Below are 26,371 nucleotides of genomic sequence, written 5' to 3' on the forward strand. Positions count from 1 at the left end.
TATGCCACTATTTTGGGGCTTAATACAGTTAAAATCGTTGGCCAGGGTTTATAAAGGTGGTAAAGTGTCTTATTTTTCATGTAAGCCGTTGTCTTGCTTTAAGACAAGTTAAAAGAGGGAGCATGTCGCTAAGCTAGTGAAAGTCAATGGATCCGCCTTTATAAACCCCAGCCAACGATTTTAACTGTATTAAGCCCCAAAATAGTGGCATACCCCTTTAATGAGCAGCATAGTTGTAATACCTACTCTGACCACCAGCCACAGTGCACCTTTAAAGGGACACTGTGCAGGTAGTGGTCAAAAAAGGTACTGCAACTATGCTGCTCATTGAAACTGGGCTGCCTGTTGCATAATTTGATCTTTACATGAAAGTTTATTTAGTAATAAACAAATATTTTCTAGTATGGTCCAAGTAGAGTTATTTTTGCAGCTAAAAATGGCTAATTTTGGAAATTCAAAATGGCGGACAATGGAGAAGATCCCCCTTTTCATGTGTGAAAAGTGCAATTTTTCCAGTCATAATGAATACTTAGAATTTGACGGTGGTGGTAAGTATTCATGAAAAAGGTAACATTAGTGAATGGGCAGCATGAATTCTGGAAATAAACAACTAAAAACTAAAAATCTCACACAGTGTCCCTTTAATAAATTCTGAGGAAATAAAAAGTTCCTTAGTACTTGTCACATCATATTTCACTAATATCAACAGGAATTCAGAAATAAGGAAATATTTGACTAAGCACTGTCAGTGGCTTTGTCTAGTTGGGAAAAACACATTATAAAAGGTCACCCTTCACAATTGCTAAAATGCTGCCGTTTACCATACCTTTTACATTTGCCTCTACCTTTGTGATGGTTTGGGGAAAAACATGCTTATAATGTCGCTGTTGTGATGCTTTAGATCAGGTAGTGCAATATCAGCTCTACACAAACTCAGAAGGTATTTATTTTTTCTACAAGCAAACAAAAATATCGTGAAGGTAATGTCATGTCCATACCATCAAGGATTCATTTATTGCACAACTTTTTAGCATCATCATATTTAGTAATATAAAATCATCTCATATATGTGGCACTTGTATCAACGTCAAACACATGTAGTCAAGTACAGGTTGAACACGTTCATAAATCACTGTATTTAAGTGGGGCAGCTGAATTCAAGATAAAGCAGTGATATATGAAGTTTCAGTTTTACAGCCTTAAGGAAACAAGTTATTTTCACAATACTTCAACTTCAAAATACCATTTGGTGAAAACTGTCAGTCTTGATGATGATGATGGTGATGATGATGATGAAGCTCGGGGTAGTTGGCAGTTAGAAGAACCATACTGTGCAGATAGATAGACGTCTCTGACTCTACATTACAAACAAGAAAACAACATTACAGGGGTGAGTTTCTCAAAGGGGAAGTTGTTAGCTTGTTAGCAACTTCGGTAGTTGCCAATGGGAAAATGCATTGAAAGCAACAAAGTAGCTAATGTAGTAAGCAACTTTGTTTTCGAGAAATTCACCACAGATTGGAAATATACATACGTGTCACGTGTGTGTGGAAAATCGTCTAAAACTGACAGGGTGGGCTTTTTAATGGATCTTTAATGGCAGAAAACAAACCTTTCAGTTGGAGGGAAAACCGCAGCCACTGAAGAAGCCACTCTGTGCACTGAGACGAAGTCAAAGAGTGAGCGTTCACTCCTCTCACATAACATGCCTGTGGAACGAAAGAAAAAGAAACATTTGAACTATTATTATTATTATTATTATTATTATTATTATTATTATTATCAGGCTATTATTACACTTTCCTGAGCCAATCAAACTGACTTTCAAAATAACACAGCAGGAACCATAAGGTCACAGATATTAGTCATAAAAATGTATCCCAACCGCTAACCTGCTTTATTTCCGCATCGCTGAGGAGGTGTGGATTGAGCTGTGCGAGGGCTTTGTCCAGGTGCATCAGCTCTACGGCGTGGCTATGCAGTCTCCGGGCCAGCAGCGAAGACGGCAGATGAGTAGTGAGGAAGAGTAAGGAACAGAGCTGTCGCTGGGGAGGAAACACAACATAAGGAAGAATTCATAGATTTGACTTGAATGCAGTGGCGTGCACAGACATTTTGGGGGCAGGTGCTCGAGGGGGAGGAGGGGCAAGGATATGTGGAACTTCCAGCTACATTACTAGACTATAGAGCAGGGGTCAGGAACCTTTTTGGTGGAGAGAGCCATAAAAGCCAATTTAAAAAAAAGAAATGTTCCTGAGAGCCATACTATTTAAAAACACGGAAAACAATTAATAGCATGTGTTTCAATTAAGCCCAAAAATTTAGTGTACTGTCAAGTTATTACTTTTATTGACAACTGGTAAAAGTAAAGGGTAGCCAACTGTCAACTTTATTATGGGGGGGGGGTCCGGGGGTCCTCCCCCGAAAATGTTGTATTTCTTAGATGTAATTTCCTGCATTTTAACGTATTTTAATGTGCCGTGTCCCGTTTCAGCTCAATACGGAACACATACTTTTATTTATAAATATGGGACGAATCTTTATTTCAAAGGACGGTTGGCAACCCTAACTAAGCAAGAGCCAGATACAATCCCCAAAAGAGTAACATATGGCTCTAGAGCCACAGGTTCCTGACCCCTGCCATAGAGGCTATATACAGCATTGTTGTCATATGATTTAGAACAAGTCAAGTAGGGCAAAGGGGCAGTAGGGCAAAGGTGCTTAATCACTAGTGTTCTCAACAATGATCGATTCGGCGATCCAATCCAATGCGGGGCATGGACGATCCAGAATCGATCCGGCAAGTTCCAGAATCGATCCGGAAATTTTTTCAAGTTTCAATTACTTCCATGGATATTACGGGAGCAAATGAATGTTAAATTAAATAAAAGCACCTCAAAACATTGCAAGACTGATACAGACGGATAAAGAAAACAGCCAATAAATTATTGCTCAGTATCTGACTACTTGTATTGCCTCATCATGACTGATTAAACATTTGCTTTGCTTTCAGTAGAAATGTAATGCATTGCAATACATTGTAGAATCGGATCGGATAGTGAGGGCAGTGCCAATCCACACCACTATTAATCACCACCTCGTCCCTTTCTGTGCCCCCCTATGCTTGAATGTATGTACGGTATGTAGCATATACGAGAATGCCGCCATATGCCCTGGTTTCCTGCCATCTTGGGAACTACAATGGAAATAAAATTCTGGACTTTTTGCGTCATCCCAGACTATTTATTTTCTTTTGTAGTATGTAATATTTTTAGTAGCGGATTTCCAGGATTCATGCTGCCCATTCACAAAGCACACAAGCATCCAATTCTAAGTATTCATTATGACTGGGAAAATGGCACTTTTCATTAGAGGTGCACCTGCCTGATGAAGGTCTAAGGACCGAAAGCTTGCAAGTCAAGTAAAGCTTCTTTGCACAAAAATAGACCTGAAGTGTGCGGATTGTCTTCTTTTTATACAGAAATTTCTACTGAATCCTGCACCTTCTAAACAGATGAGCGGTGGCCTATCACAACTTAAGTTATCAGTTTTCATACATGAAAAGGTGGACCAAAAATAGATCAATCAATTCATTCATCCATCCATTCATTCATGTGTTTGAGTTTGAGTAGTAGTAGGCCAGTGTTTCCCAACCAGGGGTACGTGTACCACTAGGGGTACGCGAGCACACTGCAGGGGGTACTTGGAAATTTTGTATTATTATAACAAATGTATGGAGCAGTAGTCACATCAGGACAGACAAAGCGATATAGAACATGAATTAAGGGGTACTCATGTAACTACTAAGAGGCTTAGGGGGTACGCGAGACAAAAAAGTTTGGGAAACACTGTAGTAGGCTACTGGAAATATCACAAGCTTCATGTACTACCCTGTGGCCGCCACACAAGCTCTCGAGTCCGAGGCCGGATCCCGCAAACAGAGACCGCAACGCATGCACCTCCGAGACTAAAGGATGGCCCCCACCTTGCACCTGCACATGCACAAGACACCAAATATATCTGTCAAACAAAATGAATAAAACTTTTGTCCACTCACTCACAGTAATGAAACAGCATTTGTTACATCATGATGACGGAAGTTTCACCGTCGAAACATGTCAGGTAAAAGATAACAAGATAACAAACAGTCTGAAACAAAAGAACTTGAATATTTACTATAACCTCAAGACATAATGAACATCATACATCTATTAAGCATTTGTTACAGTTATATTCAGTACCACGTGTTCCATCTTGACTATCATCAAAAACTATCAGAATGAAAAAAAGTGTGTGAATGCTGTATGTAGTGCTAAGAAATGACCGATAAATAAACTGAGGGCAGTAACACCGACCTTTTCACACAGCTGTCTGAGGCGGGACCTGAGATGGTCATCCTCCACAGTTGGCACTGCTTGCGTCAGGGCGTCCAGGAGAGGGGGGTGGGACTGGGCTCGAGAGGAATGGTACACCGTCTGGAACTCTGCCAGCTGCTGAGGTGTCCAGAACTGGTGAATGAGGAAATGCCGTGGGAAGAGGTACCTAATGACAATAAGACAAATGTAGGACAACAAAAGGTTATGTACAGTACTACTTTGAGAATTTGTAGTTCTCATGCGACAGAGCTGCCTCTATACAGAAGGTTATCGCACAACATAATTAATATACATGTATATCGCACACTTGCATACATTCAGCCATTAGACAGTTCACACACAACACACACACACACAATATCAAAGACATAGTGCAGTATGTGGGAAGGTACCCAGATTTTTGCAAGTGTGTATATATGGAAATATTTTGTGGGACACAAAAATATCATATAAAAGATAAATAGTATAATAGGTATAGTAGTAATAGTATAATAATACGTTTATTACTCACATTAGGAGGAATACCACGTAGTTGGCGAAGGGTGGGATGGAGATGAGCAGCAGTGGGACGGCTTTAATCATGTCTCTACGAAACTAAAGAGATCAACACAACACACACATCAGACAAACAGCTTCAAAGGTCGTCATGAAAGTTCACTTTGTGAGGTGTGAGTGAATGTGCTTCAGGTACACTACTAACCTGCCTGAGTTTTTCCATGTCCCGATATGGCAGGTTCCAATGATCTGTATCGTTGGAATACATTCTCGCCTTAATCTTTCTGACCTCTTTGGCATCTTGAAACAGTAGTCGAAATCCTGTAAAAAAAAAAAAAAAGGAAGAAATTCAAGATTCAGAAGAGAACGGTGGTTCTTCAGATTAGATTTTTCAACTCCGACTCACTAAATATAAGGCCACAGCTGTTATCTATTAACAGTCAGGGATTTTCCCCAAATAGCATGGGTTAAATTCAAGGATCGTTTAAAGAGAGACAATCCACAACAATATTGGCAACTTTGCCACAGGGATATACAGGGAGATCCATGCGAAAGGCAAGGATTAAAGCAGTACTGCATTTTGTGTGGGGTGGGAGTTGGCTGGGATTGTTTTGTTGTTCCTTGTGTGAAAAACGTAAACAAAATACGAAGGAATATGTGGTATATTGAAATCTTGTAAAATGTCTATTTCCTTCAATAAACATTATTCTTAAAAAAAAAAAAAAACCTAAAGCAGTACTGCGACTCGCCACCAGAGGGAAACTGTACTCCTCACTAGAGATACTTAACCTCTAGTTGCTCCTGGTGGCAGGGTGGTACTCTGTGTGGCAGCCACCGCCACCAGTGTGTGAATGACAGTGTGAATGGGTACATGTGAGGCATACAATGTAAAGCACTTTGAGTGCTCGAAGGAGTGGAATGGCGCAATATAAATGCAGTCCATTTACCATTTACCATTTGGAAACGGTCTATACATTTTCTTGTAAGGGAGGTGGACCAAAACTATTTAAAATACTAATATCTAAAGCTTGCTGGAAAGCTGGTTTCACATCTGGGGTCGTCGGCATGGTGGATCTGTAACAAAAATGACAAGCTTCCGTTTGCCTTACATGTTTGTACAATATGTCTTGCCATCCATCCATGCTCTGTGGTTGAGATCCTAAACTCAGGTGAGTTGTCCTTCATATCGAAAAGAGTGCACAAGGTAGTATGGAAATTCCCAGGCTATATCAGCTTGATTCAAGGATGGAAAGAGGCAAACAAGCGAAGCGAGTCGTGACATTACCAAAACATTTTTTTTTGGTTCACCTTTATTCAGACAGGATAGTGAAGAGTTGGACAGGAAACGAGTGGGAAAGAGAGACGGGGGAGGATCGGTAAATGACCTCTGGTCAGGTATAGAACCCAGGTCGCCGGTGAAGCAGTGCAGTGCCCTACCGTTTCAACCACGGCAGGGCCGACATTACCATATCATAACCATTTTACGCCGGTGTCATATGTATGACATAACAGCGTCACAACCGTGTCATAATAGTGTCATGAACGAGTCATAAACACAATGCCAATGTCATAAACGTTTTATGGCCATGAAAAGTTGACATTGTTAGGCCTGTCTTTGTCATAACCGGATTTCACTTAAATACAAAGTCATAAAATGTTTATTACATTGACATAATGTTTATGACACATGCATGACTGCATAATGACAATGTTATGACACCATACCTGCCAACCTTTACAAAATTTTTTGAGTAGCAACTTATCGCGGCGCGGCAATTCACGGCGCAACAACTTGGCATGGCAAAGCAACGGGGCCGCCGGCGGGCCCATCTGAGAGGCTACTTTGTTTTGCATAGTCTGCCCTACACCTAGGGTTGCCAAATGTCAACAGGGAAGATATGAGACACTTCATTCAGGCAGGGGGTTTAGGGGTCCTCCCCGAGAAAAATTGCTTTTCTTAGATGCAATTTCCTGCATTTTAATGCATTTTAGCCTAACATCCTGTGTATCTGGCAAATAGTTTATCTTGCTCTTCACAGTGCTTTGAACTACCATAATTTATTAATTTTTCATGGAAGATGTTTTTTTTTTTTGTTTCACACCATAACACCAATAAAATGCTATGATATAGTGTGCTGGAATTCAGGCCCCTAAATTAACTTTATTGATCACCAGCCAATATGGCTGTTAATCTTACTAGTCAAACATACCACCAGTCTGGCTAGTAAGTGGCTATAGGCCTATTAAGTTATCCTATGTACCAGCCAAACAGAGCATTTGGTCAATTGGGGGGTGTTAAGGAGCTGGAATTGAGTATGAAATTGAAGCATTTGCTGATTATTTTTTTGGCTGTAGAAGGTACATGTAGGAAAATGTATAATTTGATTATATAATACAGAGGCATTTCAGTTATTTTAATGAACAAAAAAGTTAAATTGTAATGATTCTTACATCATCTCCCCCAATATTAATAAATGGTAATGTTGTCACCTACTGTGAAGAAGCATCAGCAGAGTAGAGAAAAAAATAAAGACAAGTGTTATCTAAACTAGGATAATATCAGGTTGCCTTGGGGGCTAACATCAAAATCACACTTGCATCCATTCAGTACAAAATGCGTCATGTAGTGGCTCTACTGAGGGACGGGGGCTAATGGCCATTGCTCTTGGGACGTATAGGGGCATGCACTAACTTAGGGGCATGCACGCTTCTTGTTTGTACTTCTCTGCATAATAGTAGGCCTATCTACCCTCATCTGCCGCCATGAGTTGGCTATTGTTCACTGTTCGGCACATATATGATGATAGGAGAATTGATTTTATTAATAGATTGCCATACGTGATTACGGATAGTAGTCGTGGAGTGATGCATATTTGGTATGACGCACGACCTGTTACACTTGTTCACAGAATGGGTCACGACTCGGGGGGGAACAGTATTCCTATACGGTGTCATGGTAGGTTACGGATGTACTCCGAGCACAACCGTTAGAAATATCGCTTTATTTTCCCCGAGTTAAAATGATCCGACGCAAAGGGAAACCGAATTTAGTTTGCTGCTAATCTGCTAATTTATAGCGCCGTCATCGAGACATTTTCTCATTCGGAAGTAATCTCCTTTCGGTCCAATATCAACCTCGGCCTTTATTTATTTTCATAAGTTTACGAATTTAGCAACTGGACGCAATTCACTATTCCCATACATGCAGTCACCTTTCTCAAAGCCCATTTACCTTTGAAACGGTGATTTTGACGGTGCTCACTTGTAAAACTACAGCGACAGTACCAAGATGGATAATACATGATGACAGGAGGAGGACACTTGTGTCAGAGATTATAGGACTATATTACTCAGTCTCTCTGCTTGTGTGATTTCGAAGCAAACTTTCTATCGGCAGCTGATGCCTCGACTCGAGAGGAGCGCAGCACAGCACACCAAATGAAGACCTCAAACTAGCGCTCTGATTGGTCAATATTCCCCCCACACACGTTGCTGGCCAATGGAAAGGCCAGCGCGAGACAATTGCAAGCAGAGCCATATCTACGGCTCTGTCTGGTTGCAAGTCTACAGAGCAATGTATTGGGCCCATGAACACACTTTGCTATTGGTTTTTCCCGTATTTTGAAGTGACAGCGCCGTAGTTTGATGTCAAAATCCGTATCTGCTACACAAAATGCGTAATGGTCGGCAGGTATGTGACACCGTTATGTCATACGTATGACATAAGTGAAGTGTTACCCCATTTTATTTACTACTGAAATAGTGTTAAAATGCCTCGTAACTTACCTTTCAGGAACGTGCTGTAGAGTCTGTAAAAGCGTGGGAAGCGTTGCTGTAGAAAGTGCTCATATTTGGCATTAGCCCATTGTGCTCCCAACACGATCCTCTGGCTCAGGCCTTCTCTTGCTCTCGATGTGGAGAAGCGTTGGCACCATACCACTCTGTCGGAGCAGAAAAAACACAAGTGTCAGACAAACTACTTTAACGTATGGTAGTTGATCACACCAATGACGTGCGAGTTGTAGGCCAGTGGGGGTCATGGACTATCCTGGTGAACCAGTAGCCTGTAAGTAACAGGCCCCCGCCCTGGGCGTCAACACATAGCTTCTGGTTCACCAGGAAAGTCATGGACAATTAGAAGGAAAATGGGCAAAACAAGCTAAACCATAATTTAATAGTTAGAAGTAAAATAATAATAATAATAATAATAAAGGAACTTCATCTCTCATGACATCTACTTCTCCTTTTCACTTCAAGTAGTATAATAATAGGCAGTAGGCTTATTAGTCATTCTAAAATTGGATCATTCTAAAATTTGATCCTTCAAATCTCCCTCGTAGGATGGTTAAATCAGATAGTTTGGTGTTGGAGTGGGACTAAAAGTGTTGTGGGCGGTTCTTGCCCAGTTCCCACTTGTCATATTTCTCCATCATCACAGCCACTGCCTTGTAACTATGTAGCTCAGTGTTGGCTCACAGTCGAAATCTCAAAAACAAACCACCTGCATGAAACTGTCATAGCATACTGGATGCAGGCTTCGCACAAATGTCATGAAGACAGCCTTCCCGCACGGATTATTTTGCTTTCACTTTCGCAACCAAGGCATGATGACCTCTAGTAAGCAAAAGGGTGTTTCATAGTCCCACCGCCCGCCAAAAAAGTAGAACTAGCCTATCAAATATTTCACGATTGAGGGCGTGTCACTGAAGGAGGTCCACCAAGCTTAAATAAACAAGGAACGCTTAGTTTTTGGTGACACAAATACGAGCAACGCTTTGCCAAGAAGTTCAAGCAGCCTCTGAAGAACTGACATGCCGGGGAACATTGTAGAACTACAATGCGACGTACACGTGTGTTCAAATTAGCTACAATGTAGTTCTCGTGGGGAGAGTTCCTTCCGTCCAACAACTTACTTAGCATGTCACTTTGATACTGTTTCCCCAGAATGTGTCAAACAAAGCAAACGTTTCATAAGGGCAATGCATCACCTTGTTCGTGCTGGCAGTAGCTTCGAAGTTGTGAAAGAAGTTGTCGCACTGGAGGCTTGAACTTCAAAGAGCAAAAGTGACCGAACGCAGAACAACCTCCTCGAGCATAGCGCCATATTGTGCTTCACAACCCGCCCGTCCGCGGCGTTGGAGTTTGGTTTGAACGTGACCCTGCGCACATTGACCTGCCTACCATAACAACACACCAACTAGCAGCAATTGGAATAGATTCTAATTCTCATCACAGGCAAACCAATGCACGCTGTACCAATTTTACAGTGTACATCTGAATATGTTTTTCATTATTATAATTATTACTTTTTTTAATCATTTTACAGAAATATCAAAAAAGCAAAAGTAAATTAATTAAGTCACCAATCCATGTCACCTGGGCTGGAATCAATGTGCTTTACAATAGATAAATAGTAATAATAACACAATATTCTTTAACATTTGAATTTCATACATGTAAAAATGATCTGATCAAATGTTTTATTTTATGGCAAATAAGACAAGTCACATTCATTGCAGATATAGGCTATTTGGATTTATTGAACCACATAGGCCTACAGAATATTCACACGCTTGAGGCAAAAACTGCAAATATACAAAAAACAAACAATCAGTTTACCATTTTTAATATTCAGTATGTGCCATCTTGTTGGGGGTCAGAGAAGCAGTCTCAAAACTGTCCACTCATGAATATTTCACCACAAAAGAACCTAATCCCAACCCAGTCAAAGTGAAAAGGTCAAGGTTATAAATAAACTATGATTAAGACGATATAACTAACTAACCTTTTCTTATGACACCACTTCGCCAGTGGCAGATGCATTTGGCCACAACATGTCACAGCAGTGTCCAGACATTATTATGACTGACAATGTTGCCATAACCATATGCTATTAGAAGAAAGTTAAAACCCATACAGCAAAACAACCTTTGCCATGTACGTGTACCATTTACAAAATGTGGCCTACTTTACAGTAGCCTATGCAACTCGCTGTTCTGGAATTTTGTGCTTTGAGTTGTTTTTTTTTTGGTGTGTTAACAGGATTTCCCCCAAAAGCAGTATAAAAGTGACGGTAAAAATTACACCCTAAACAAGAATACCTTCATAACATTCGTTATCATAAATACAGTCAGTTACATAGGTGTTAACTTCAAAAAGTCCCATGAGACAGAAGCAGATCTTTGAATTATAACTCTGGGAGTAAATGGGCAAATGAAAAAGGCATACGAAAGACACTGAAATGTAAGGGAGTGGCTTGAACGTTAAGATAATTGGATGTTTATGCCTCCCATTAGTACATGTCAAATTAAGCCAGTAAAGTAAATAAGTTAGTGAATGTTAGATCTACAAAAGAGTTATTTGTTACAAGGGTTCCAAAAAGACAATCACAAAGACGCAGGCAAAAAGTTAACTTATAACCTTGCAAATAAAACAATAGGAATTTTAAAGATATAGTTTTCCGTGTCAGGGGACCTTTAATGTGTCACTGATAATTCACACAATAATGTGGTAGTGTCCTGCTTTTAAAGTAGACTCAAATGTTCTTAAAGGGACAGTTTGGTCAATTTCAACATGCAGTTGTATTGCTCACGCTACCCTGGACTTGTCAGTACCTGGTGATGCCACATTTTTCGGCTCAGCCCTTTCCGAGATATGAGCAATTCTAATGGGGGCAGCGTTTGTTTACATTTTTTAAAAATGAAACATAGGCCAACTCCAAATATTTTCCCAAAAGGTACTGCTGTTTGCTAGTTGTCTGCTGATGTTTTATAACCTTTTGGATGTTTTTGGGAATAAATAAAAATGTTTTTTTGAAATGTAAACAAAGAGCTGCCCCCATTACAATGACCAGGATCTCGGAAACGGCTGAAGAAGAAGAAAAAAAAATCTCAGGCACTGACAAGTCCAGGGTAGTGTGAGCATTACAACTGCATGTTGAAATTGACTAAACTGTCCCTTTAATATTAAAATCAACATTCACAAAACCCAGTGGCTCACAAAAAGTTGCATAGTATTTCTTTAACTCGTAACAGGGTAAAATGTACTTAATCACCAGATATTTTTTTGGGCTTTTACACCTTTTTTATTCAGATAGGGCAGGGAGAGAGAGAGAGACAGGAAATGATTGATGAGAGACAAATAGGACAGTAGAGAGAGAGAGAGAGAGAGAGATGGGGGATAATCTGGAATCAGCATAGGGACGGAATTGAACCCTGGTCCCCGACCTAATGGTATGGCGCATTTTTAGACTTCATTAGTGACAGGACAGTAGAAAGAGAGGAAATGTTTATGGGGAGAGAGAGACGGGGAAGGGTCGGCAAACGACCCGAGCTGGAATTGAACCTGGGTCGCCGGAGTAGCAGCCAGACGAGGCGCCCCCATTAGAGCCACAGTAGGGCCCCGAAAGGCACTTTTGAACATGCTGTCTTGGTCCCCATGGGCTATTACACATCACTGAACAAGTTTGCAGAACTGGACTATCTCTCTGTAGTCTCTTACTTATGACATACTATTCCACTGCCAACCTGCAGGAGCATTCCATTCCATTCCATTCCATTCCACTTAGCTGATTCTTTTTTCCCAAAGCAACTTGCAGTATATTTAGGTACAGGGTATTGGTTTCAGTCCCTGGTTAAGTGCCTTGCCCAAGGGCACATAAGGCATGGCTCATAAGCGGAGTGAGTGGGGGATGGGGATAAGGTTGAAGGCGATGTCCCTGGCCCAAGGCTACAGGGCGGTGCACTTTGGCCACATCTATCCTGCTGAATAATATAAAACATTTTTTTGGGATAAACATCCACATACTGCATGGATCTGCATTTCTCACCAGAAATCGTTTTTCATTCGAGGGGCCACTCCAAATTTTATAAAGTCCTCCAAGGGCCTTACTATGAACATAAACCAGGATTTCCCCCTGCACTTTAGGCCTACATTGAAGACGGCCATCTTTACTTCAGAAGTCAGAACCCACCTCCACTAGGTTCCCTGAAAATATAATTTAATTGTATTGCAAATATAATTTCTAACATTTCTTTACAAAACACATCATATACCATGTGAAGCTCCATAACATTAAAATTATGTCAGGGGCCATATAAGACGGCCTCAAAGGCTGCAAATGGCCCTCGAGACATGGGTTCCCCACCCCTGACATACATACTACTGTACCCACTACAGGTCGTCACCCCCTACAGCGAATCAGCTGCCCGGTCCCTGCCATGTATGAAAGAGTAGGGATAGACCACACACATTCTATAGTATACACTATATACAGTATAATATAATAAATATGGCACTGGCAGGAGGAGCGAAGACGAAGCCCACTTGGCACTGCTTCAAAAGAGAAAAGTTTTCCGCACACTTGTTTGACTTTTTGCTCGTTAATTCAGAGCAAACAACGCGTTTCGCTTCTGTGCGTCATCAGGTTCGTCAGGGCCAGGCTGTTCCCTCTGAATAAACGAGCAAAATGTCAAACAAGTGTGCGGTACACTTCTTTCTTTTGAAGTATTGAACACTCCTGGGGTGCGTTTCTGGAAAGCGTAGTTGTTAGCCTGTTAGCAACTTCGGTAGTTCCCAATGGGAAATTGCATTGCAAACAACAAAGTAGCTTATGTAGTTAGCAACTATGGTTTCGAGAAATGCACCCCTGTTTACCAGCGCCTAGAAGTTGATGTGCATGGATCTTTGAACGGTTGCAGCTACTTGGCACTGCATTCATGCGCCGCCAAGTGTGAGGGCCGTTCAGAGTTCTGCATCTGGTGGTTTCCTGCTAATAATAATATAGACTTCTGCATCTGCTATAATAAATCCGTATATCACTGGCGGGAGGAGCGTAGACAAAGGCTACTTGGCACTGTGTCCATGTGCTGGCTAGTGTGAGGGCCGTTCCGACTTCTGCATCTGGAGGTTTCCTGCTAATAACAATATAATAAATACACATATGACTGGCGGGAGGAGCGTAGACGAAGGCTACTTGGCAGTCACTGCGTCCATGTGCTAGCTAGTGTGCGGGTCGTTCAGACTTCTGCATCTGGAGGTTGCCGGCTGCCATGCTGGGGGCCAGGGAGGTGCTGGGTCCACTGGCCTGCTGCACGTCCACAAAGCCCATCCTCTGCCGCCGCTTCCTCTGCTCCGTCATCTGCAAAACAGGTACACAGGTACAGTAGACACTATTGAATATCGAATATGTTTTTATTTGTTGCCATTGTAACACGGAAATGACAGTACACACAATCGATCACAATCACACAGTCACAAGGCAAAAGGCTCATTCTGGAAAAAGCTGAGGGTAGTGTTTTTCCTGGTTTTGTTTTCTTTTTGCTTACCTTTTCTATAGTTCACTATATACTACATAGGTATCTACGGAGTAACAACTTGAGTATTCAAGCATTTTATAGTGCTTAACCCCTTATCACAGAGCTTATGTTAAATTGTAATGGCCATGTCTTAATCTGTTACTTAAAGCTCTCTGTAATGTCATAGCAATGTTACAATGATGTAAGTTGAGTATTTTCAGCAAATAGTGAATAGACCCGCCGGTGACCCCATATACACTAAGAGATGTTGGTAAATACAGAAAAAAATAATACTGAAAAACACTTCAGAATGGATTGGATTGTGAAAACACCACAGAGAAAGCAATAGACTGATAGGTCTAAATAATCCAAATGACCTATTCCATGGGGGAGTGCATTTGAAGTTGAACTTCAGGATAAGCTGATAAGAGTATTATGCTAGTTAACTGCACTGGGGGGCTCGTAGCGCCTGTTACTGGACTGCACACAAAGCTCTTACTAGACTGCTAAGTAGCTATCTAAAGTAGTACATGCTCTGTCCAGGGGCGCATTTCTGGAAAGCATAGTTGCTAACTATGTTAGCTACTTTGTTGGCTGCAATGCAATTTTCCATTGACAACTACCGAAGTTGCTAACTGCTAACAACTACGCTTTCCAGAAATGCACCTCATGTGTGTAGTCCAAATGTCATACATTCCCCCCAGCTTTGGACTAATCCCACGAATGCTCCTGCTATACAGGGGTGAGTTTCTCAAAGGGGAAGTTGTTAGCCTGTTAGCAACTTCGGTAGTTGCCAATGGGAAAATGCATTGAAAGCAACAAAGTAGCTACTGTAGTAAGCAACTTTGGTTTCGAGAAATTCATCCCTGTCCTGTAAAAAAAAATCCTCATATGACATGAGGAAATAAGTTGTGCACATATCCATGGAGGTTGTAACCACCACACCTCAACCAGATCCTCTATCTGTTCTATAGTGAAAGCCCATTGGGAAACTCCAACTCCCATTGTCATTGTGACACAACACTCCACAGCACACAAGTGAACACTGCACACTGCACACAACGAAATTGCATTTATGCCTCACCCGTGCAAGGGGGCAGCCCTCAGTGGCGCCCCATGGGGAGCAGTGCGGTGGGACGGTACCATGCTCAGGGTACCTCAGTCATGGAGGAGGATGGGGGAGAGCACTGGTTGATTACTCCCCCCACCAACCTGGCGGGTCGGGAGTCGAACCCGCAACCTCTGGGATGCAAGTCTGACGCCCTAACCGCTCACCCATGACTATAGCAGTTCATTGCACTAAACGTCTAAAAGGCTCCTAACAAGACACAACATGCCACCATCTGTTTCTTCAGTTCACTGGTCATAAACCGGTTTCCAACCAATGGACTGAATGACATGGTGGCGTATAGGGTTGTTGCATGTAACTTAATACAGCATGTTATCATATCACTGTCCCACACAAAACAATAGTGGTGTGCATTGGCATTGCCCTTACGATTCGATTACAATTCAGGAGGTAAATATTCGATTTGAATCGATGCCGTCTGATTGTACAATCACTCCTGCGGTTTTAAAAGCTTTGATTGCTTTAATTTAATTCAAAGTTCATTTGCTCCAGAAATGCCCACAGAAGTAATTGAAACTTGAAAAAAAAAATCCACATCGATTATGGCATTTGCTGAATCGATTATTCGATTCCTTTATCAATTTTTCTTTTTTGATTTTCACATATTTGCAGTATTTCCCAGCATTATTCATGAATGTGCATATACTTTTCGTCTATGTGTTTCCATTGCCTAGTTTAAGAGCCAAATTGAGCGTAGCAATGCAAGTCTATGGGGGCAAACAAAACATCATCAAATGTACTTATAAAGTACTTTAAAATTAATGTACAATTCACCAGAGTGCAAAACAGCTATTTAATCCTGTCCTGTGATCACTTGTGGCTTGATGCTAATGCCCCCATTCACTTCCAGTGATTATGCTAAGCTATGCTAATAATTCTGATCCAATAAATCTAAGTACTGAAAAAATGAGAAGAAAATTATATGCACATTCATGAATAATGCTTGGAAATGCTGCAAATTGTGAAAATCAAAAAGGGTGGACTGTTCCTTTAACACCACTACAAAACAACGCTATGTTCTTCTCACCTGTTCCTTGAGCTCGTTGAGCTGTCCAGTGAGCTGGGTCACCACCTTCATGGTCATACTCAGCCGGTCCTGGAGGTTCCTCATCTCGTTCTGCTCTCCGTCGCCATCGGTTACCACCAGAGACATGGCCTGCATGCGCGGGAACCAGTCCAGGTTCAGTTCCTGTCCAAGGAAGAGGATTGGAACGTAACCCGGTAAGACGTCGGCATTATACATTAAATGCTGTTACCAGAATGGCAATGATCAAGTCGTAGTGTATTAGTGTATTAGTTAAAGGGCTGTGTTATGTCATAGTAGTGTACTCTAGTGCTATGGTAGTTAGCTTTTCAATGCGTATTACAGCATTCCACATGCATTATGGGGCAACTGGGTTGTGGAATGTCGTACTAATGATCCATTTTCCTGTTTGTTCTCGATTCTAAAACGTGTCTTGATGTCCACCACCTTAAGCCTATATGTACTATAATACATCAATCTTCAATCTGCTCTCAGTGTTTTGCAGGCGTCTTTACTTAGTCTGCGACTGTTTCTACATGCAAAGAAAACAAAGTACATAGTTTTCAGGCGTACCCGCTCATCTTTATCTAAAGTTGACGTGTCCACTGGTGTTGGCACCTTGTTAGAAAGGGTTAAAACATGCAAGTATTTAGGGATTTGGCTCGATGAAAAGTTGAACTATGAAACACATATTGACCATCTTCTTAAAAAGCTTAGACCAAAACTGAGTTTTTATTTCCGCTTGGAAAAGTGTTTTCATTTTCCTGCCAGATTGAGATTGGTACAGAGTACATTTTTACTTATTTAAGACTAGCCTATATTAGACTCATTATCGTCCCATAGGGATATTTGTTTTCACATCAGATTGTTCAGTTCCATCAGGTTAGATCTTTGTAGTACACATCTCATTTACAATACAGGTCGACACCATTTTCACAGACACAAAGCATCCTCAGTCATCCATATACAAATACCTGTACATATACACACATCTATTCATATACACTCCAATACATATACACTCTGCTACTACTACGGTGTCATACTGTATATACATGCTTATACTGTACCTCTCTTTTAAAAAAGCTAGATGTAGTTTACCATGCAGCGCTGAATTTCATTACTACTGCAAACATGAGAACACATCACTGCACACTGTATGAAATGGTTGGCCTGATTATCATCGACGTTCAAATCTCTTCGAGAGTTGGTCTGACCAAGAACAATTAACATGTCCCAAACGGCATGGTTGACACGCCTCCCTTGCTTTGCTTAGGGTTGTTTGCTTACCGACAAAGTGGGAGGAGTTCCTGTATTTTCGGGAACTCAGAAAGTACTTGCATTGCTCTTGACCTGACTAGTTGCAACGCTGAAAGTGTTCACAGCCTGGCTATGAAATGGTAACATGGACTTCACTATCACTCAGGAGAAAATGCCATTCCCTCATTTTTATTGCGAAGACATTGGATGCTAAACTCTAGGTTTAAACACTAGGTCTAATCTTAAATATTCCTGCTGTACAAACTGAATGACCAAAGACCTATTTTAGCTCATATGCCCCACATGCTTGGAATAACCTCCAAAACATTTTAAACTTGGAATCTGTCCCCTCTATAGATACTTTTAAACATCTTATAAAACTTCTACAACTTTAGTGTCACTGTTTTTAATCTCAGTTTTACTGTGTTTGTTTTTATGTCAGTCCTTGTCAGTTGAGTTTTGTGGTCCCCTGTATTCTTGTCTGTTGTGTGCTTGCTTTTCTTTACTTTTTTTTTACTACTTAGTGCTTGCCTGCCTTGCTAACTACCCTTTGTCTAGCTATTCAAATGGAGGCCCTGGGGCCAGATGCGGCTCTTGGATGGCAAGGTTCTGCCCCCCCCATGGGCAAGGTCATGGGCAAGGTCAGAACAAAATGAAAAGTAATATGTATGCTATCTGTGGCCGTGCATAATTTGCAATCACTAACACTTAAGGTTGTTGGTCATAGCTCTGCTATGCATTCACATGAGAGTGAGATCTAATCTAAAACAGTGTCATAAATAGACCATCCTAAGGCTACTAAGAGATAGAGATGTGAATACAGTATCTGCTCTGTCTGGAAAGCTATCCGCTTGTTTTGCACCCTAACCTCAGACACTGTGCTGCTCGCAGTTATACAGATTCTATGTCCGGCCCCTTCACTGGAAGGAATTTGAAAAACTGTCCCTTGGTGACTTTTAATTGAATACCCCTGGTCTAGTGTCTCTATCTGCTTGCACCCATGTCTGATATGTGTATGGCTTATGCATATTCTTGCATGTACTTTTTTTGTTTGTCTTAACTTTAAGTCTTATGTATGTGCCTCCTCTATTTGTCTGTCTTAAAGGATAACTTCAGCCTATTTCAACATGCAGTTGTTATGCTCACACTACCCTGGACTTGTCAGTACCTGTGATTTTTTCTCTCTCTCTCTCTTCAGCCTTTTCCGAGATCTAGGCATTGTAATGGGGGTAATATAGTCATTATAGACATGCAATGCCTATTTCATCTTCTGTCAAATACGGAAGTCTTTCCCAATTATTCATTTATGTATCTCCCCCAACTTCTCCTACCTCAGCAATAACTGCATTTTCATCAGTGCTTGAAGCTATATTACAACCTAATATCAATTTCTCATAATTCCAGTTTGTAAAAGCATATTAGCATATTTTAACATTCTTTTTAAATATGCCACTGCCACAGGCATGCTAAATACAGTACACGAATAGTTCCTGTTGATCCAGGGCTGGACTGGCCATCTGGCATACCGGGCATTTCCCGGTGGGCCCTGCACCCTCGTGGGCCCCTATTTTCAGAAATGTTTTTTCTTTTTACATTTCTGAAAATAGGGGCCCACGAGGGTGTGGGGCGCACCGGTGAGTCGGTGCTGTGTCGCTAATTATGAGGGGCCACTTTAAGCCAAAAGTGCCCGTGTCCTATTTCTCCCCCGGTCCAGTCCAGCCCTGTGTTCACCAAATTACCTTGATCATACGGGCCACGTAACTCTCTGGACCCGTGTAGTCTGTCTTGTTTTTCTCCCGTATGAGCACTATGAAATACAGGTAGTTCCAGATGTTGTGTTCAAGTTTGATGTGTTCTTCAAATGACACCGTCTTGTTATCAAATTTATCCCTCTCCAAACCTATGGAAGGAAAAGGTGAAAGATAATGAATTGTGGGTTTTATTCCTAAAGCAATACAAGACGGTACAAATTCATTCAAGCTTAGGCATTCAGAAGTCGTTTTTTTGCAGGTGCCTTAGGTTTAACTGGGTTAAGGTGCAAATGTAGGTACGTAATTGAGTAAAAGTGTATTGATTTAGGCTCCTCCTGTACTGTACCACAGATGAAGCAGGTGTTCCTCAGCGTCTCATCTTTGTTCTGTTTCTCACTACGGAGGTCAGCAAAGGTGTCAATGATGACTCCGAAGATCAAGTTGAGGACGATGATGATGACGATGAAGTAGAAGAGGAGGTCGTAGACCACACGAGCGGGAAACAAGGTCTCCTGCAGAGGCAAAAAGGTGACACATTGATTAATTACAAATATAGATGCATGACATGACAGGCCAGGAATCAGGAAGTAAATGTCCTTTTTTTAAAATGCCCTTTTTTATGACTTCATTGATGATAGGACAGTGAGTAATGAAATGAGAGTGAGAAATGAGTGAGGAGAGAGAGAGGGGGAAGGTTTGGCAAAGGACCAGGACCGGAATCGAACCCGGGTCGCCGGTGTGGCAGCCCAGTGCCCTACCATTAGAGTGACAGTAGGGCCAGGAAGTAAATGCACTTTGAGGTGTAATGGTAAGGGACCCACTAGTTTGACGCCCTCTCGTGACTTCACATGGTAATCAAACATTTCAAACAAGCGATTTAAGGTTAGGGTTAGGTTTAGGGTTAAGGTTAGGGTTAGGGTTAGGGTTAGGTTTAGGGTTAGGTTTAGGGTTAAGGTTAGGGTTAGGATTAGGTTTAGAGTCGTATGACGTAAGCGGTAAGTCACGAAAGGGCGTCGTTCTAGTGAGTCCCGTAATGGTAATGGCGTTGCCACTTAATCATGCACAAACTCTCTAATATATGAAAGAAACAGGTTGTCCGTTATTCCTTATGTATGGCTATTAGACATGGTCCAGTAGGCTGAATAATGGCATTACCACCTAGAAAGAGAATTAGCTTCCTTATATACGTATGACCATACATACTTCTTTGGATGGTCTGCGCAACACGTCTCCGACGCCTCCTCCGTTCCTGAGGCCGTGGTTCAGCACGGTGACGATGCACATGAGCAGGGTGTCACAGGCACCCTCTGTGTTGTCACCCTCCTCTCCCTCCTCGCCTTCTGACATAAAAAGCCACAAGAATACACAAAAATGAAATCCTTAAATCACTGAGATAAGATCAATATCATTTTATTACTATGAACTATGAGCACTTCATAAAACGTAGTGTCATTCAAACAAGATGATGGTTATGTCAACAGTAATACACAGTATCAATTGTAAAGTGGCAATCAGTAAGGCATGATTTGCAACTGCTGTATTGTCACCCTCCTCTCCCTCCTCGCCTTCTGACATAAAAAGCCACAAGAATACACAAAAATGAATGAGATAAGAATATTTTTAGTATAATGAGTTATTAACATTTCATAGTGTCTGTTCATCAGACAATGTGATAGTTGTATCACACAATAATACTGAATATCAAATGTGAAATGCCACCTACTAGACAGGCAGTACTGATGTACTATTAAAAATACAAATGACATGTTACCATTTGACAGACCTGGTAAAGGGTCAACTTTCATAATGGAAAGTAAAGCAATAGCGGTCCTGTTTCACTCACTAAATAACTCAATATCGACTCGATATCATTTTATTGCAATGCACTATGAGCACTTCATAAAATGTGCAATTCAAAACAATGTGATGGTTATGTCAACAGTAATATACAGTGTAGTGTCAATCGTAAAGCAGCAGTCAGTTAGGTACAATTTACAACTACTGTACTTACAGTACATGAATGAGAATGAAAGCTTGGTCTGATGAAGGGCATGCTACCCGAACCGTCACATTTAAGTTAGAGAAACGGAAGCTTGGTGTCGTGGAGTTAATTTTCAGTTTTCATGTGAATTTGCAAGTCTTGCACCCAATTTGTTTAGATAGATGATGTGCATGTTTTTTTTTCTATTTACAATGAGAATGAGAGCTACCACCGCCCATTTACATGACTGAGACATGACAGCTTACCACCGGCCAGACTTGGTAGAGGGTCGACTTCCATGATGAAGTCGTTCTTGAGGTAGAGGAAGCCCACGATGGAGAAGAGGTAGACCAGGATGAGGGCCAGCAGAGCCGTTAGCAGGATGGAGCGTCCGTTACGCGTCACACTCTTGATCACGTTAAACAACGTCTCCTCCCGGTAGATTAGATCAAAAAGCTGTTAGGAAGTAAAAGTAAGTATCTGGTAAATTTAGTAAGTACATTTTATTTTTACAGCGCTTTTCGAAGACAAGACAGTCACAAAGTGCTTTACAATTTCAGCTGCAGCGAGAATGAACAAGTTAAAATATTACTGACAAGATACATTTCAACTTGTAAGATTTGCAGATGTATATTAGCCTGAGGCTAACTCTGGTACAATGGGTGAAATGGTAACATTCATGTTTTAATTGTACATGGTCCCTCATGAATTGAAGTAGAATTGAATTGAATTGAAGGCCTAATGGCACAGTGAACTCTTGGGCAAATATAGAGTAACTTTAAAGGGGTATGCCACTATTTTGGGGCTTAATACAGTTAAAATCGTTGGCCAGGGTTTATAAAGGTGGTTAAGTGTCTTATTTTTCATAATAAGCTAAGCTAGTGAAAGTCAATGGATCCGTGTAGCATGCTACAATGCTACATGGATCCATTGACTTTCACTAGCTTAGCAACATATTCCCTCTTTTAACTTGTCTTACAGCAAGACAACGCTTAACATGAAAAATAAGACACTTAACCACCTTTATAAACCCCAGTCAACGATTTTAACTGTATTAAGCCCCAAAATAGTGGCATACCCCTTTAAGAATAGTGTAACGTCATTTATCCCATATATAATAGGGGAAATGATCAATATAATTAAATTGGGTAAGTTAAAAATTAATTTACATAATGTATTCAATTCTAAGTATTAATAAATTTGGAGCGTACCAGGATGCTGTAGAAGAATTCGTGTACACACAGTCCCAGCGTGCTGGTCAGCACATAGGCCAGGTGATAGAGGAACTCCACGTCCTGGAACATGGCACGGTAGCCCATGATGAACGTGCCGTTGTTGCCCACAAAACTCACCACGAAGACAATCTTGTTGATGAGCTGGAAAAGAAGAAAACAAGGGACAATGGAGCCATCACTGAAAAAGACATTTATCTTTTGAAGTGGAGTTGAGGGCGTTGAGTGTTGATTCTGAAGTACAATGTGTAACGTACAGAGGATGTTGTTTTTTTTTAACTAACATTAAAGTAACACTGTAATTTTGGGTAGAGGTACAAATCAAGGTATTCAGTACTATTTCATCAGCAGCCATTGTAGGAGACACTGTGGTCATGCCGAAGACGTGGGGCCGATGCAATCAATGAAAAGGACAGTGGATGTGTGGACAGTGTGGATGTTAATTCGAATGAAAAATGTGTCTAGGGTAAAAACTTAAAAATCTAAATCAAAATATTGGAAAAAATAGTATATTGTTTACCATACTATTGTATAATATTGTATAACAGTATCAAAAAATGAGAATGAATTATCTGACTAAGGCACTCAATTTTGTGTTACTGCCCTGAAGAAGGCACTCATGCCACTACGCGTGGGCCTTGTTTTTAATATGTCCATGTAGGACCTGTCATATTAATAAAGACATTTTAATTTGGAGTGCCTTCGTCAGAGAATTCATTCTTATTTTTTGATCCTGGAAGTACTATACCTTGGACTAAAGAGCACCCAAACCCAAGAAGCCAACAAACTGGATCTGGATAAGAGCACGCCATACTCCACAAACTGATTGTATAACAGTAAATTGGAAAAAGGCAAAAAGAACCATTTAATCAGCAGCTATCCACTGTTCTCAAGCTGAACAGGACTCACGTTCAGGGTGCCCAGTAGGATGAGCGTGGGCCCGATGCCGAAGTGGTATATGGAGCGCAGGATGAGGGCCACAGTCAGGGGCCGCAGCCCGTAGCGCTGGGACAGCAGGCCCATCACAGACAGGCCCGCAAACACCCAGAACATCATGGACAACAGAGACGTGTCCAAGGTACCTGGCAGACAACACTCAGCATCATTCATAGCCAACGATACAACATCTGGGGTTGCTGCGTTTCTCGAAGGTGGACTGTAGTTGTTAGCCAGCTAGCAACTTGGGTAGATGCCAATGGGAAATTGCATTGGAAAAAATGAAGTGAACGTAGTTTGCAACTATGGTTTCGAGAAACACACCGCAGATGTACTTTAGTACTTAATGAGATATTATGTTAAGTGTTAAAACGGATAGATAACCAATTGTGTTGAACAATTACTGAACATTGCGCGTAGTGCTTGAGTTATGCCAGCACAACACAGAAACATTTCAGTCAGTCAATGTACAACAGTGTATTGATGTAAGAACCTAACCAGTCGGCCACATTCCTGCCTGTGAAGATTCAGCCAAGCTGTTTTTTTAAGGGGCTTTTGTGCCTTTACTGACAGGAAAGTGGAGATTGTGAGAGTGAGTGAGTGGGGAGAGAGATGGAGGGGGATCATTACCCGGGCCGGAATCGAACCCGGGTCGCCGGCGTAGTAACCCAGTGCCCTATCGTTAGGCCAAGATCGGCAGGGCCATGATTCAGCCAAGCTGCTTTGTTGACAGATATTTCAAATGTCACATCGTTTATGAAGCAATGTAATAAATATAAAAGGAAGCATGATGTCTCACCTATCAACTCGCCAGAGTTGTATGGATAGAAAAAGGCGATGATGAGGTTTATAAAGACGGCCAAGTTGAAGGAGATGCTGCCCCACAACGTCATGCGGCCCGAAAACCAGTACAGTATCGGCATGCCTGCACATAGGAATGCCAGTACAATATTACATTACATCATATTTCACTTAGCTGATGCTTTCATTTGTTCAAAGCGACTTACAACTACTATTTTTCAAGGTATTGGTTACAGTCCCTGGAGCAATGTGGGGTTAGGTCCCTTGCTCAAGGGCACTTCAGCCATGGATGGAGGTGTAGGGAGAGGTCAGGGGGGGTTCGAACCTGCAACCCCTAGATTGAAAGACCAACTCTCTAACCACTAGGCCACGGCTGCCCACAATATTGCCATACCTGCACATAGGAATGCCAGTACTCTTGAATCACACATATGATAATTCCATGACATACTGTAAGTGTGTTTTTATCTTTAAAAAAAGCACGTTTTGGTATATCATTAATACTAGAAAAAAAACCTGGAAAAAAAACCCTGATCTGTGTACCAAAATTGTAATGATGAACACATAGTAGCAGATTCTAACACCAGTTTTTCATGTGTATTTGTGTGTTAGCTAGTACCCAATCTATAACACCATGAATGTCAAAAAGAGTTACACATATTGTTAAGAAACTATTTAGAAAGAAAGCAAAGCAGTGTCAAAAATATGATCTAAAAGTGTGGCAGCGGGTGCGCTCAACGTCTAGAGTAAAATAAATAACTTAAGTTGCATGCACTGTGTACTACGCACTGACAATGGCTTAAGGGCCGAAGCGTGTCTGCATGTGGACATGGTGGTATTTGATGAATAAATAATGAGATTCAGCTTGTGAATCTTAAAAAAATATGATATATCATGTCATAAAGGAAGTTTGTCTTACTGCGCAGCTTCTTCTGCCACTCCATCTCGTTGTGCAGGAAAGAGGTCTGCTCGAAGAAGTGCGTGACCTTGCTGCCCTGCTCGTCCTGCTCCGTGGTGTTGAAGACGCGCACCTTCGACTCCTCCGTCAGGTACTCACAGATGGGGTGGATGGGGAACACGATCTGCTCCATACTGTGGTCGTCACGCACAATCTACACACACACACACACACACACACACACACACACACAGGTATACTAGGTATAGGTATAGTACAGTATAGGTCGCAGATGGGGTGGATGGGGAACACGATCTGCTCCATACTGTGGTCGTCACGCACAATCTACACACACACACACACACACACACACACACACACACACACACACACACACACACACACACATGTACACACACACAGGTATACTAGGTATAGGTATAATACAGTATAGGTTGCAGATGGGGTGGATTGGGGACACGATCTGCTTCTCCATACTGTGGTCGTCACGCACAATCTACACACACACACACACACACACACACACACACACACACACACACACACACACACACACACACACACACACACACACACACACACACACACACAGAACGCACAGCATTCCAACATTCCCATTGGCTGTGGTCACTGACCTCTATGCAGTCATTGGCAGTGGCAGCTTGTCGCCGAACCGTTTCATAACTCATTAGCGTAATATTCCCAGTGGAGCTCAACTCCAAACTGTCGCTCTCATCGTGCAATCTCTAGTCCAGCGGTTACCAAACTTTTTTCCCCGCGCACCCCGATTCACATTTTAATGTGGTTCGCGCACCCACTAAGCAAATGTTGCACCACCGCACATTTTTGGTAATCCTGATTTCCAATTAGACCTTTTTTTCTGCCATCATTACAATGGAATTTATTTCATGACAAGTCTATGAGTTATAAATTACACTTTCAATTCATCAAACAATTAAAACTACCTGACGTTCATTAATGCTGGATAAAAAAACACACATATCCACCATTGCTCGCACCCCAGTTTGGGAAACCCTGCTCTAGTCTACAGAATCGCTTTTGTCTCGACACTCAATACAAAGTCAATTAACTTCCGTCGTTCAGCTAACTCATGTTGTGGCCGGTGTGTTCGCCCGGTTAGCGTACCTCGATCTGTACCGTGTGTTTAAGG

At 41.5% G+C, this 26,371-nt stretch overlaps 2 protein-coding genes across 3 annotated transcripts in view; both read right to left on the reverse strand.

Annotated features, from left to right (window-relative positions):
* Window positions 1–986: 986 nt before the first annotated feature.
* Window positions 987–10,010, reverse strand: letmd1 (LETM1 domain containing 1). Of its 2 annotated transcripts, XM_063207899.1 has the most exons (9): window positions 9,860–10,010; window positions 8,658–8,812; window positions 5,077–5,192; window positions 4,888–4,970; window positions 4,356–4,542; window positions 3,891–3,992; window positions 1,893–2,045; window positions 1,613–1,709; window positions 987–1,357 (listed from the first exon to the last, which is right to left on the reverse strand). In XM_063207899.1, exons 1-9 carry the CDS (start codon window positions 9,973–9,975, stop codon window positions 1,260–1,262), a joined length of 1,107 nt encoding a protein of 368 aa, XP_063063969.1. In that variant the 5' UTR covers window positions 9,976–10,010; the 3' UTR covers window positions 987–1,259. The 2 variants fall into 2 exon arrangements, with proteins under 2 accessions (XP_063063969.1, XP_063063971.1); XM_063207901.1 differs by lacking the exon at window positions 3,891–3,992.
* Window positions 10,011–11,821: 1,811 nt separating this feature from the next.
* Window positions 11,822–26,371, reverse strand: part of itpr3 (inositol 1,4,5-trisphosphate receptor, type 3) — a 67,417-nt gene continuing 52,867 nt past the window's right edge. Inside the window, exons 48-57 of the mRNA XM_063207908.1 lie at window positions 25,201–25,393; window positions 24,280–24,405; window positions 23,454–23,626; window positions 22,524–22,688; window positions 21,579–21,768; window positions 20,535–20,671; window positions 19,678–19,843; window positions 19,320–19,480; window positions 16,324–16,485; window positions 11,822–14,010 (exon numbers count right to left, since the gene is read on the reverse strand). Of these exons, the coding sequence (XP_063063978.1) occupies window positions 13,873–14,010; window positions 16,324–16,485; window positions 19,320–19,480; window positions 19,678–19,843; window positions 20,535–20,671; window positions 21,579–21,768; window positions 22,524–22,688; window positions 23,454–23,626; window positions 24,280–24,405; window positions 25,201–25,393 (1,611 nt within the window). The 3' untranslated portion in view covers window positions 11,822–13,872. The remainder of the gene's footprint in view (window positions 14,011–16,323; window positions 16,486–19,319; window positions 19,481–19,677; window positions 19,844–20,534; window positions 20,672–21,578; window positions 21,769–22,523; window positions 22,689–23,453; window positions 23,627–24,279; window positions 24,406–25,200; window positions 25,394–26,371) is intronic.

Source organism: Engraulis encrasicolus, chromosome 10 (assembly GCF_034702125.1).
Source record: "Engraulis encrasicolus isolate BLACKSEA-1 chromosome 10, IST_EnEncr_1.0, whole genome shotgun sequence".
NCBI lineage: Eukaryota > Metazoa > Chordata > Actinopteri > Clupeiformes > Engraulidae > Engraulis > Engraulis encrasicolus.

What these genes read in the sequence shown, in the direction of transcription:
- letmd1 (XM_063207899.1), bottom strand. Translation starts at nt 9,975, where the DNA reads ATGGCGCTATGCTCGAGGAGGTTGTTCTGCGTTCGGTCACTTTTGCTC. An exon ending in CTACTGCCAGCACGAACAAG is followed by an intron (nt 8,813 to 9,859) that starts GTGATGCATTGC and finishes CTGCTCCGACAG; the next exon opens with AGTGGTATGGTGCCAACGCT. An exon ending in ACATGGAAAAACTCAGGCAG is followed by an intron (nt 4,971 to 5,076) that starts GTTAGTAGTGTA and finishes TGATCTCTTTAG; the next exon opens with TTTCGTAGAGACATGATTAA.